The 12687-nt window shown below is 47.1% G+C and overlaps 1 protein-coding gene across 1 annotated transcript in view; it reads right to left on the minus strand.

Moving 5' to 3' along the window:
- The window catches only part of Dzip1 (DAZ interacting zinc finger protein 1), a 49065-nt gene that overhangs the window by 19611 nt on the left and 16767 nt on the right, over nucleotides 1-12687 (minus strand). Inside the window, exons 10-13 of the mRNA XM_013349310.2 lie at nucleotides 5916-6056; nucleotides 5559-5607; nucleotides 4196-4255; nucleotides 1224-1280 (exon numbers count right to left, since the gene is read on the minus strand). Coding sequence (XP_013204764.1) covers nucleotides 1224-1280; nucleotides 4196-4255; nucleotides 5559-5607; nucleotides 5916-6056 — 307 coding nt within the window. The remainder of the gene's footprint in view (nucleotides 1-1223; nucleotides 1281-4195; nucleotides 4256-5558; nucleotides 5608-5915; nucleotides 6057-12687) is intronic.

The following is a 12687-nucleotide window of genomic DNA, read 5'->3' on the forward strand; positions in this document are numbered from 1 at the left end:
ATGAGTGTGTATGTGTCTGTATACTCTAAGTGCATGTGTATGCATACATGAGTGTGTATGTGTCTGTATACTGTAAGCACATGTGTATGCATGCACGTATGAGTGTGTACGTGTCTGTATACACTACTGAGACACCTTCTGTATCTACACAGCCATCTCTATAACTACCGTCTTTTTTTATTTGTGTGTGTGTGTGTACGATGCGCATGTGCATGGCTGTGTCTGCATGTGTCAGTGTGGGTGTGGGAACACCATGGCACACATATGATATCAGAGGAACATGGGTTTCGGTCCTGGCCTTCCACAGTGCTTACTGCTTTGCGCGCCGGGCTGCTGGAGGAGCTTCCGGGGCTTCCTTCTTTCTACCTGCCATTCGTCTCAGCAGCACCGGGGTTACAGACGTGGGTTCTGGGGAGCCAAACTCTAATCCCTGCACTCACGTGGCAAGTGCTGTATCTACTGGGCCATCTCCGCAACTACTCAGCCTACAGCCTTCTTTGAAGGGTCAAAACCCAAGGTGGAAAGCAGTAATCGTTAGAATCTAAACCATTTGTAGACAAGACAGGAATAAAGCGGTCCCCCTGCTTTGGTTTCCTTGTAACACACAGCAGCTGTGTTTTGTTAGCTATGGAGAATGTCAGTTTCCTCTAACATATGGGAGAGCTCAAAGAGCAGAGGATAACCATGAGAGAACCCAGCTCAGTAAGAAGAGAAATCCGGATGGAAATAGTCCGCGCCCGCTGTCCCATCTGAGGGACGAGGGCTGGCAGGGATTTCAGCCCCCACACTCTGTCCGGTTTTCTGCCTTTGGTTTCTACCTTTTTTCTACTATGACCAATCATTGAGACTGTTTGTTTAAAAAAGGTGACCTGCCACCACACTGAAAGTTAGAAAAACAAGCAGAAATGCCCTGTGGCGTGTCTGGTTGGCTGGTCTTCCTCGGGCCTACCGCTTTCCGCAAAGATCATAAAGAAATGAAGTAGCCAAGTTAAAACTGCTATCGCTCAGCCCGACGACACGCAGACGCTGCACGTTCCGCGTGGGCAGCATGTTCCACTCTCAGTCACGGATGCTGTGAGGACAGACGTTTTCCCAGCTGCTTCGTAGTGACTAAGGGGTTGCCTGCTTTATAGAATCGCACCCTGCAGGCAAACTGGGTTAATGATTATCTAACTCAGGTTGAGAACGGCACCCGAAACATCCAGACTGTAGCTGAAACCTACCATGTACCATGGTCAGGCTGGGTGCACCATCCAGAGTCTGTGTGGTGGAGGCATTCCCTGAAACAGAACAAGAGGAAAAGCTCACTGGCCCCGCCGCTCCGGCTTAAGTATCTGACCACACACCTTCCGAAAGACACAGGCAGCCCACAGGCAGCACACGCCTCGAACAACAGATGCTACCCATCTGGCTTCTTTTATTTTTTTTTAAAGATTTTTTTAAATTATTATTTTGAGGTGCCCAGGATAAAACCCACAGCCTGTGCATGCTAGTGAAGTACTCTACCACCCAGACTAACGCTTATTAACTGTGTGTGTGTGTGTGTGTGTGTGTGTGTGTGTGTGTGTGCATATGTATGTGTGTGTGCATGCATGTGTACCTTTTAGGTTGCTCACAGGACTGTGTGACCACAATCACTAGTTAATGAGCGCATTTATCAATCTTCCCCAAATGCCGATACCTGTTGGCTATTACGGCTCGTTCTCTCCCCATCTCTTCAGCCTCTAGAACAATTACTGTCCTTTGTGTGTTTGTGACTGTTGCACACTTATAGAACCACACACCGTGTCCTTGCTTCCTTCAGTTAGCGTGTTTTCACTAACATGTGTGACATGTCAAGATCAGCACTGTTTCTACGGTCAGGCAACACTCCAGTGTACAACTAGACCTGACTGTCTGTGACAGGATGGGCATTTGTGTTGTTTCCATTTAGGAAAATGAGTTCTGAAAAATATCCCAAGCATGAGGCTAGATGTGGAAGAATTATTAATTTAGGCACAGCTTTAGGCAGAAGAAAACTGACTCAATCAATACTCAATGCTATTTTTAATTTCTTTTTTTAATATTTATTTATTATATATACAATATTCTGTCTGTGTGTATGTCTGCAGGCCAGAAGAGGGCACCAGACCTCATTACAGATGGTTGTGAGCCACCATGTGGTTGCTGGGAATTGAACTCAGGACCTTTGGAAGAACAGGCAATGCTCTTAACCACTAAGCCATCTCTCCAGCCCACTATTTTTAATTTCTTTTGACATGTAAATCCTTCAGCCGCTTTCCCAAGGTTTCACGATTCCTATCCCAGAGTCCTTCCTTCCCTCCCCATTAAACAACTTACCTATTAATTCACTATTTCTTTCTCTGCCTTAGATGTACTGGTCATAACCTTATCACCTCTGTACACGTACTTATTTTTACGATAAATACTGGCAAAAGCATTCTATTCATAACTGTGCACAAATCACTAGGAAATCAGAAAGCAGGACTTGTGGGCTCGTTTGCACCTTGTCCAGTCTAGATCAAGCAAGGCTCTGCAAACTACAGCCTGTGAGAACCACTGAGCCCGCTGATGTTCCTGTAAACTTTTATTGAAACTCAGCCAATTCACTGTTTGACTGTCTGCAGCTGGCTATGCAAAGTTATACCATAGCTATGTGGTTTTACAAGAGCATCTCACCACATAGCTTCAGAGTCACTCTCTCAATGCCTATCCCTTTACAGGGGAAACACAGAAAAAAAAAAACTGGCCTAGATATTACTCCAGCTTGAAATAGCTGAAAGATGCGACGTAGGACTGATCACCTCCAGGGCGCCTTGGAAGCCACAGAGCATGAAATGACTGAGGCCTAATCTGGTCACGCTAGGCCCTGTGCACACTGCACATCTGACTGTCTCTCACAAATGTCACCTGCTCTCTGACCTCCTCTACCCAGAGTTCTTTTCTTCTCCATGAAGAAATAAAAGATATTTAAATTAGTTCACTATCGTTGAAAAAGAAGTATGAGAACATCACATCTTTGTGTGTATGCGCACACACGTCCGTGTGTGTGAGTGTATGTGAGTATATGTGTGTGCACATGTGTGTGTGTATGTGTGTGTGTCTGTGAGTGCCTGTGCGTTTGGGCACCTGTGGAAGGAGGAGATCAACGTCAGGCATCTTCCTCGATTGATCTCTATTTTATTATTATCAGATAGATTTCATTTCTTTATGTCTGTGAGTATTAATGTCTGGGAATGGGTGTGACGAGGGGATGCACACTTGCATGCAGAGGCCGGACGAGGACAACTGACCCTTTGGAGCTCAAATTGCAGGTAGTTACAGAACGCCTGGCTTCTTACATGGGCGCTCAGATCTGAGTTCCAGCCCTCATAACTGCTCTTAACCTCTGAGCTGTTGCTGTAGCTTATTTTTCATTTGTCTTTTGAGACAGGGTTTCTCTGTGTATCCCTGGCTGTCCTGAAACTTGCTCTGTAGACAAGACTGGCCTGGAACTTAAGAGACCCATCTGCCTCTGCATCCCGAGAGCTGGAATTAAAGACATGTGGCACCATGCCAGCCATCCACTGTGTCTCTTAAGATAGGATCTCTGAACCAGAACTTGCAGATTTGGCTAGACTGGCTAGCTAACAAGCCCCAGAGATTTCTGTTTCTGCCCCCAGTATTGGAATTATAGACATGTGCCCAGCTTATCCCTCGGTTGTCCCTGAGTGCTGGGGACCAATCTCAGAACCTCAAGTTTACATAGCCAAGATTTACTGAAACAGCCCTCTCCCCAGTCCCCAAGTTTGACCCTGTTGCTTTACGACTGCTTCTTGACAAACTCAGGCCCTAGATCAGATGTCCATGATGACCCTAAGGCTGGACAGGGGAACCTGCTAACACCCTCAGCATCAAGTCTCAGTCCTGTCGGTGTGGCATTGGCCACTCACCAGGCTCGTCCCAGGGTGCTTTAGGAAATCCCGAAATGTGAACTTGCGCGGTACCACAACGTTGACTCATCCCTTCCCAAGTCAAACTGGCAAGTGATGAAAGCAAAATCTACAGAATCTACAGCCTTAGATTACAGAGCTAAGTCAAAGCCAGAACCAAAATGGATCACACAGCAACGCCAAATACATTGTTTCCAAGAAAAAATGTCTCTAAAGTGAAGTAAGAAAGAAAACATGAACATAAAGCTATTTTAGACACTCACTGGCTGCAGCAGGGCCAGCTGGCTTGGAGTCCAGGGCTTGCCGGGTTAGAAGAGGATTCCCTGAAACGACAAAAATATAAGTTAAAAATGGAAGCTGTAAGACAGAAGGACGTTTTAGCAGCAAATAATCCTAAATTCTGCCACCAGAAAAAGAACTGAAGAACCTTTGCAGCATAGAGCACCTCAGTCTGTGGGATGTACTTCAGACGGGTTCTTTCTGAACCCGTCATTTTTGAGATGACTTCCAGTCAACTCTCTGTATTTTAATAAGCATTGGTTTATACCTCTTACCACTCAAGCTCTTGTTATTCTGAGACGTTAATAAAGGAAACCATGAACTTAACCCTTCTTTCTTGCCAAGCACTTATCCCACACAGAGATGGAAGGAAACTCAGCTTGTATGTCCCATTACCAAACCAGGTAGTGTCCCCCCCAAGCAAGCAAAATTCCTTAACCATCTGAGCCACGCCAGGGCCAAGCCTGGGATCTCCGGGCAGAAGCCTAGCTTTTCGCTCTACTTTCCCTTCTGATTCTGACCGTGACTGAGAGGAGATGGCCAGGCTACTGCCACAGGAGGTCACGATTCTTCTGCCACTCTGCGTGGCGTCAAGCTGTGACCCTAAACTTCTGCAGGGAGGGAATGCAGCAAGTCCTTACGGCGTTTTAGAATTAAGTGTTTAATGTCAGTCCTGATGGCTACAGCATTAGGTGTATTACTGGTGTCAGCAAGTGAGTTATTCCACTTAATCCGTGTATCAAAGATTTAGTGTAGCTACTATTACATTTCCAGAGTTAGAGGTGAAGACTCGGAATACAGACTCACAAAGACGTACGTGCCAGAGACTCAAACTCCTTCTGGGCCCAGTGTTTGAAATCTGTGTATAAATCAAGAGATAAAGGGCAGGACTGGAAAGATGGTTCAGCAGTTAGGAGTGTTTGCACCCACATGGCAGCTCACAACCATCTGTCACTCCAGTTCCTGGGGATCTGATGCCCTCTTCTGGCCTCCACACTGGCCCTGCATGCACATGGTACACATACATACATGCAGGCAAAAGCACTCTACACACAATTAAAAAAAATTTTAAAGAGGCAAATGACCACTAGGCAGCACTATGCATGTAACTGCTTACTGTGTTATATATAAAATATTAAATGAGAGTTTAGATTTTCTTAATTCTTCAAACTTTTTGGGTTATGGCCACAGATCTCTCAAATATTAAAATGAGGACATATAGCCCAAATGAAAAATACCAAGCAGAATGCTACCTTAGTAGACACAAATCAGCAGGCCCGGATTTTCTGTACCCAAAGCTGCCAGACAAGCCACTCTGGCTTTATCTCAGGGATCCTGTCCACTTACCTTTCGGCTCACCAACACTGCTGTATGGTTTACTGGCAAATTCTCTAATCTGCGGAAGACAAAACAGTCTGCTAGCAGTTCATATTCTTAATGAGAGAGGGATTGGACGAAGCTGGACATGGTTGGTGGTGAATTAACCTTTCCACCGAATCACCCCACCCTGTGCTCCTTGACAGAGGAAGGAGCTGTAGAAACTTAGTACATCAGATCTGGCTATTTCTCCAAGTGATCATGGGCAGACGTCTTGGGGACAATCACGGGAGGAAATGGTCCACATCTATCATCTCCAAGATGGTGTAAACTAAAGCCCTCTGTTTCGAGACCAAGGAGCTCAGCACAGACTCCTCCATGGCGTACCTGCTGCTTCTGACTGAGAATCACTTCGTTCTGCTCCTTGAGCTTCTGATCTAACTCTTCCACCCGCCGCTTGTAGAAAACATTATCTGCACTGAGATCCTCCATCATCGAGCTCCGGAGCTTCTCTATGTGTGACAGGAGCTGCAATGACAATGGGGAAGGATATCTGTTGGCAAAATGCAGGTACGGTTGCCGATTTTATGAGATTGTTTTGACTCTTCCGCTGGCTTTATGCGGTTTCTGTGCGTTGAGTCATACAGAAAATCTTCAGTCAATGCCCATCAAGTCCCTGACTGTGCTAGACTTCATCTCTTCGCAGGGGTTTATGGTCTGACACAGAAAAAGCTGCTCAGGTGGGCAGCTGGGTCAACGTGAGCACATGCCATGGACTACCTAATGCACAGCTGCTTGGGGACCAAGGACAAGGGTCTCACCTCCAGGATGAACTTTTCACACAGCCCTGTCCCCCGCCCTCATATCCACATGCAACATGCCAGCTCAACTGGGCCATCATGGATCAGCAGTCAGCATAATTACGGCCCGCACAGGTAGGAGCTTCAGGAATAGAGGGAGAGGGAGGAGTCAGTGACGTGGGATTCCCCTCTGGATGCTGTGAATATGTTTTATTGCCATTGGTTAATACAGAAGCTGCTTCTGGCCAATGGCTTAACAGAATACAGCCAGGTTGGAAAAGATATTTAGAGAAAGTAGGCAGAGTCAGTGAGAAGCCATGTAGCTGCCCGCAGGAGACAGATGCACCGGGACCTTGCTGGTTAGCCACAGCCAAGTGGCGATACACAGATTAATAGAGATGGGTTAATTTAAGATATAAGAGCTAGTTAGAAAACAAAAAAAAGAAAGAAAGTAAGAAAGAAAGAAAGGAGCTAGCCAGAAATACACTTAAGCTACTGAACAAACAGTGTTTCAATTAATACAGATTTTGGTGTGATTATTTAGGGAGGCTGGGTGACCAGGAAACAAGCAGACCCCCGCCCCCCCCCCAAAAAAAACAACTGAGTCATAGAAAGAGAGGTAAAATGTGCATATATTCATCACTAGAGACCATGATGGTCAATCTCTTTTTCTTTTCACTTGTATAAGTGTGTGGTCTCTCTGTGTGTATGTGTGTGGGTGCCCACCCATGTGAGAATACACACACATTTGCCCATGTCCACAAGGAGGTCCAAGGTTGATAATGGTGTCTTCCTCCATCATTCCTTATCTCACTCAGGCAGTCTCTTAACCCACCCCTGACAGGGGGACATGGCTAACCTGAGGCCTTCCAAGGCGGAAATTACAGGTGTGCTACCATGTCAGCTAAGCATTTTTGCAGGCTCTGGGGACCTGAACTCCTGTCCTCTTGTTTGCATGGCAAGCTCTTTAACTGCAGAGCTAACCCCTCAGCCCATATGATGGCAATCCTGCCAGCTTAATGGGATTTAGAGTTCCCACAGAAATGAGCTTCTAAGCCTGTCTGTGAAGGATTTTCCCAACGGAGTTCACTGCAGTGGGAAGACCCACCTTGAATGTGGGCGCCACTGTACTGGACCCGAACTGAGTAAGAAGTGGAGTGTCACTCCTCCCGTTCCCGACAGTCAGGTCTAACGCAGTCAGCTGCCTGAAGCTCCTGCCTCCATCCATTCCCAGCGTGGCAGGCTGCATCCTCCAAGTGTGGACCAGAGTATAAGCCCTTCCTCAAGTGGCATTTGCCAGGCATTTCACCACACTCACCCATAAACCGGCATAGAAACATAATGCCGGGGGAGATTATACACTGGTAATTCAAGCCATTTCAGTGGTTGACAGAACAGAAGGGGTAAAGGAAAACAAAACGAAACAAAACCCAGCTTGGTCACTGGTACTCGGGACACTGTGCATCTGACACCCGACGTGCAGAGAGAGGGTGGAGCTGATCACACTAAGGAAAACATCTTTGTCTGAGGAGAGGATCCGAGGGTCCAGATGGGCATTTTCTAATGCACTTGTTTGGTTTCTTGAAAGATCTATTTTTAACTATGTGTCTGCCTGAGCACATGAGTGTAAGGACCTAAAGAGGCTAGGAATGCCCAGAGCTGGGCATCGGGCGTTGCAATCCACCTGATACAGGAAAACTGAACTTGGGTCCTCCGGAAGAACCGCGTGTGCTTTTGACCAATGAGCCATCCCTCTGGTTGTGCATTTTTAAGTCAACCCTTACTATGATGCTACACATTCCCGTGTCTTGTTTACTCAGATGATGCTATAGAAATGCGATCTAGGCTCCCAGCACAATGTGGAAACTCGGGTCTCAGAGGACAACATGCATGACTTGAATTCAGAGAGTAGGGATGGGCAAAGCTGGCCTTGAGCTTCCACATTTGGCTTCAGAGTCAGGGCTCTACACGTGACAAGGTCTTGCCTGTCAAGTTCTCTATGTTCCCGAAAGTGCACATGGAAACACTGAGCTGAAATGTGTGGGAGGCCAGAAAAGAACCCCTCAGAGGCTGGTGTAGTCTAAGAAAGTGTCAAGCACATGGAAGGCAAGAGGCAGGCAGATTTCTGTGACTTCTGTTGGGAGCAGTGAGACCCCAGATCCTGAATTTCTTGTAATCCCCTGATCTGAGTGCCTACAGCTGCTCTGAGCACGAGACCTTCAGGAGTTCCTGATGGCAGGAGAGTGGTTTCTGGTGGGTTTGGCTGGGGCGTGGCTATCTCTATATAATCTGCCCCTGAACACAATAAAGGGGCATTCTTGGGAATTCAAGGATGACCCGTGTCTCGGTCTGTCTGTGTGTGTCTGAGTATTTTAACCTCCAGCCCCCTTGTCCAAAGCTCATGTACTGGGTGCCAGAGCACAGAGAGCAGACACGGGGGCGCGGTGCGTGGCAACTTCAAAGCCAGCTTCATCTACTTTTGAGTTTAAAACAGCCAGGGTTACTTAGTGAGACCCTGTCTCAAGACAAATCAAAAACAAACTCTCTCCACAGTTAGATGGTTGAAAGGGCATGACCCCATCACCCCCAAAAGCCATCTGAGAAATGCATAGCTAGAAATCAGAAAGAAATTCTAGTAAAATGGCTCAGGATTTTGGATAGAGGTTTAGGACCTTGGACCAGATCACCAAATTGAGGAGGGCTGGCCCCCAAGAAGCAAGAGACCCTAGGAAAAAAATCAGGGGGTGACATTATTGTGACACCACAGTAAAGAATGGGTTACAAAGGTAAAAACAAGAATATGGTGAGAGGGGGATTTGAAGAGCTTAGACAAGATGGTCAGACACCACTTCACGAAGCCTCTGTGTGTGTGTGTGTGTGTGTGTGTGCACACGCACGTGGATTTCAAGCCCTCTGCTATCTCTATAGCCTCACTCATAACACCATCCTCCTCTGTCACCGCATGTGACCATAACACACCTCCTGGGCTCTCAGGCAGGGTCAGAAAGGTCACACCACGGATTATCCATGACTCCCTTTGAACTCCTACCAATATTATTTAAAAGGAAGACAGACTGCCAAGAGCCTAGGAAAAGCAATATCCAGTTGGCACAGGCAACTTCCCCTAACCAGAGAAACAGTGCGCGCATTGTGGGGAGAGCAGGCGCCAATCATGCGGAATAATAGGTCTCAGGCAGAGATGACTGCACGTGACTGAATTCACCTCTCTGGTAGGGTGTGAGACAGAGAAGCAAGCAGCTCCTAAACAGCTGAAGCAGTGAAGGAGCAGCCTATCCCGGCAAGGCAGGAGGCTGTACACCCAGACTGTGCACAAGTCAGCCTTAGGTTAGGGGGAACCGCTGGGATGAGCTCCTAGCAGAAGGCAGCGAAAGGGAGGAACACCACAGGCTGTGGACCCACATTGTTGACTTTCAGCTGTCTTGCTCCTGAGCCCTTTAACAGAAGTCCCAGCCCTCCCCACAGAGGAGGAAGGAAACAAGGAGTGACATGCCCAGAGGGCTTGAGTGACACTCCCACGGGCCACTTCAAGGGCTTTAGTGGACCAGGGCAGCTTCCGGAAGCTAACCCAGGCTAGCCATAGGCGCTCTGAAGAACAGAGCTTAGGCAATGTTCTGAGTACAGCTTGTGGACTCATGAGCTGCGGCCCCAGCCAAGTTGTGCCTCCGACTCCTGTCCCACAGAAAGTGTGAGGTGACTAATGTGGGTCATTTAAGGCTGCATTTGTAACAGGCTGCCTCAGCGAGGAGAAAACTGACAGAAAGGGGGAAGCAGCCATGAAAAGAACAAATGGAGAGGCTTTCCCATATGTTTTTCAAAAAGAGCAGGAGCCGGGCTGCGGTGGTGCACGCCTTTAATCTCAGCACTCGGGAGGCAGAGGCAGGCGGATCTCTGTGAGTTCAAGGCCAGCCTGGTCTACAGAGCTAGTTCTGGGACAACTAGGGCTGTTGCACAGAGAAACCCTGTCTTGAAAAACAAAAAAGAGACCAGGACGAGTCTAGAAAAATCAGTGGATAAAGTACATGAACACTGGCATGAGGGCCAGAGTTCAGAACAAGCTGCTGTTCTTGGGAGGTGATGACCCTGAATCCCTGCAGCAGGCCATTGGGCCAGACAACCCCCCCACATCATCAAACTCCAGGCTCGGCAAGAGATCCTGTCAGGAAATAAACTGGAGAGTGACTGGGGAAGACATCCTCAATATCAACCTGTGTCCTCCCACAGTGCACATAGGACCACACGGCATGTGAACATGCATACACACACACACATCCACACATGACCATATAATCTTGAGTAATATGATATTCTGCCTAGTACTCTATGAAAGGAGTACTTAGTACTAACTACAGGAAGGAACAGTATGTTAGGAAATATGTGGATGAGGAAACAAGATACTCTGTGCGGAAAAGATCTGTTAGCAATACAGAGGGCACAAAAGACGATATTATTTTCTAAAAAAAACAAGATTTCCTATCTTAAGATATTCTCAAATACATCTTCTTTAGGTACTTTGTCCCGGGGGAAACATTAACAATGAATTTTCTGCTATACTCAGTGGACAGGAATCGGGGAATCACTTTTACATTAACGTGTTGTTTTCATTAGACTGTTAATGTTAACAGTCTTTATTTATGTTCCAACTCAGACACGTGAAAAAACCCAGATATATCAATTCAATAACAGAAATGATGAAGACATGAGACACCTAAGATCATCTCCCAGCGATAAAATGACATTGGACGGTATCTTTTAAGCACAAAGCATCCATTACCTAGAAAGAACAAATGCACATTTTGTAAGGATCTATCTGTATGTGGGGGTTTATGGTTCTAGGAACGTAGCCCTTAGAGAAGCACATGGGGCAATCGTGGCATGGACGTTATGATCAGCTTAAAGGCCTGCTCCACAGGAAGGAACTCCTGCTTGGTACCGGAAAGCAGGCCAAGAAACTGCGGTTGGAAAAGTTGCTCCTAGCGTTTTGCTGAGGGCACGGTATCAAATGCTTCTACATACCTTCGTTATACCTTTAGGTTATCATGGCTCTCCACCCTCACTAGAGATGCTTCTCTTTGCAGTGGACTGTGGTTAATACAAAGATTCACAGCTCATCAAAGAGGATAAGCGATTGTGGGCTGTTCATCCATAAACAGGACATTTCCCCCCCCTCCCGCCCCCGCACACTACCCAAAGCTCAGAGAAGAGAGCGGAGGAAGAATGTTAAGAGCCAGAGATGGGAGGCCCCATCTATAAAACAGCTGGACATGATGTATTCCCCAGGAATTTGGTGTCCTCTTTGGGTTTAGCCTAGTTAATAAAAGAATTTAAAAGCATACTCAGAAGAAAGCTTGAGGACACTTTTATTAGTGTTCAAGAGAATACCAGCATGTCAGGCGAGCTGAAGTTTTGGCAGCAGCCTGGAGGGGAAAGATGGGAAAAAGGAGAAGGGAAAACTATGTCATTTGCAAGCGGTCACAGGGTGAAGGGCACAGAGCTTAAGAGAAAGAGCAAAGAAATGAAGAGAGAAGTTTCTCTGAGTCTGGACTTAGAAAGGGGGGCAGGCTCCAGAGTCACCTAGCGATGACAAAGCAGTTGCACTCAGGAACTCAGGGAGGCTGTGATTGCCTGCGTTAGATAAAGTCAGTCAACGATCCAGCGTGGCCAGGGGAGAAGCTCATGAAGCCCCATCTGGAGCGGAGGAGCTGCTGGAAGGGACAGAGCCACTTCTCATCAAGGGTGTGCCCCCTGGGAGGGTGCGCGTGCCCAGGGGGTGGCCCTAGAACCGTGTGCACAAGGGCAACACTAACTGGAGTCAGTGGGTTGTTTTTGGAACAGACTGTAGAAAGGAGACACGAAGTGAGGAGGAGGAGGGGACACAGTGGTGAAGCCCACGACCAGAATGAGCTGGGGGTGGGGTCAGGGATGAGTGAGATCAAAATACACTGGATCTGTGTGTGAGAGTCTCGGAGGACAAAGAAAATCGTCTGCAAAAAGACGTGCAGCACTTATAGAGAGAAGATTGAAGAGAGACTTAAAAAGGAGTGACAGTGGTTAATTTTGTATTAAAGTTATAAATAATTCTAGATATTTTTTTTACACATTTCTCCAAAAATGTTAAGTAGGAAAATACTACCTTCATTATTGAGTTAATTAGAAATTCTTTTCAAAATGGCCAACGTGTGCATGTGTGATGTGCCTAAGCATGCTTGAGGCCCTGATTCTATCCTCAGCAGGAGAGACTCAGCAGGGGAGCTGATCAGATGGGGCTCCTGGATTCTCAGCCCTGGAGAGACGGGATGGGGAGCTGACCAGACGGGGCTCCTGGACTCTCAGCCCTGGAG

Source organism: Microtus ochrogaster, chromosome 17, assembly GCF_000317375.1.
Source record: "Microtus ochrogaster isolate Prairie Vole_2 chromosome 17, MicOch1.0, whole genome shotgun sequence".
Classification (NCBI taxonomy): domain Eukaryota; kingdom Metazoa; phylum Chordata; class Mammalia; order Rodentia; family Cricetidae; genus Microtus; species Microtus ochrogaster.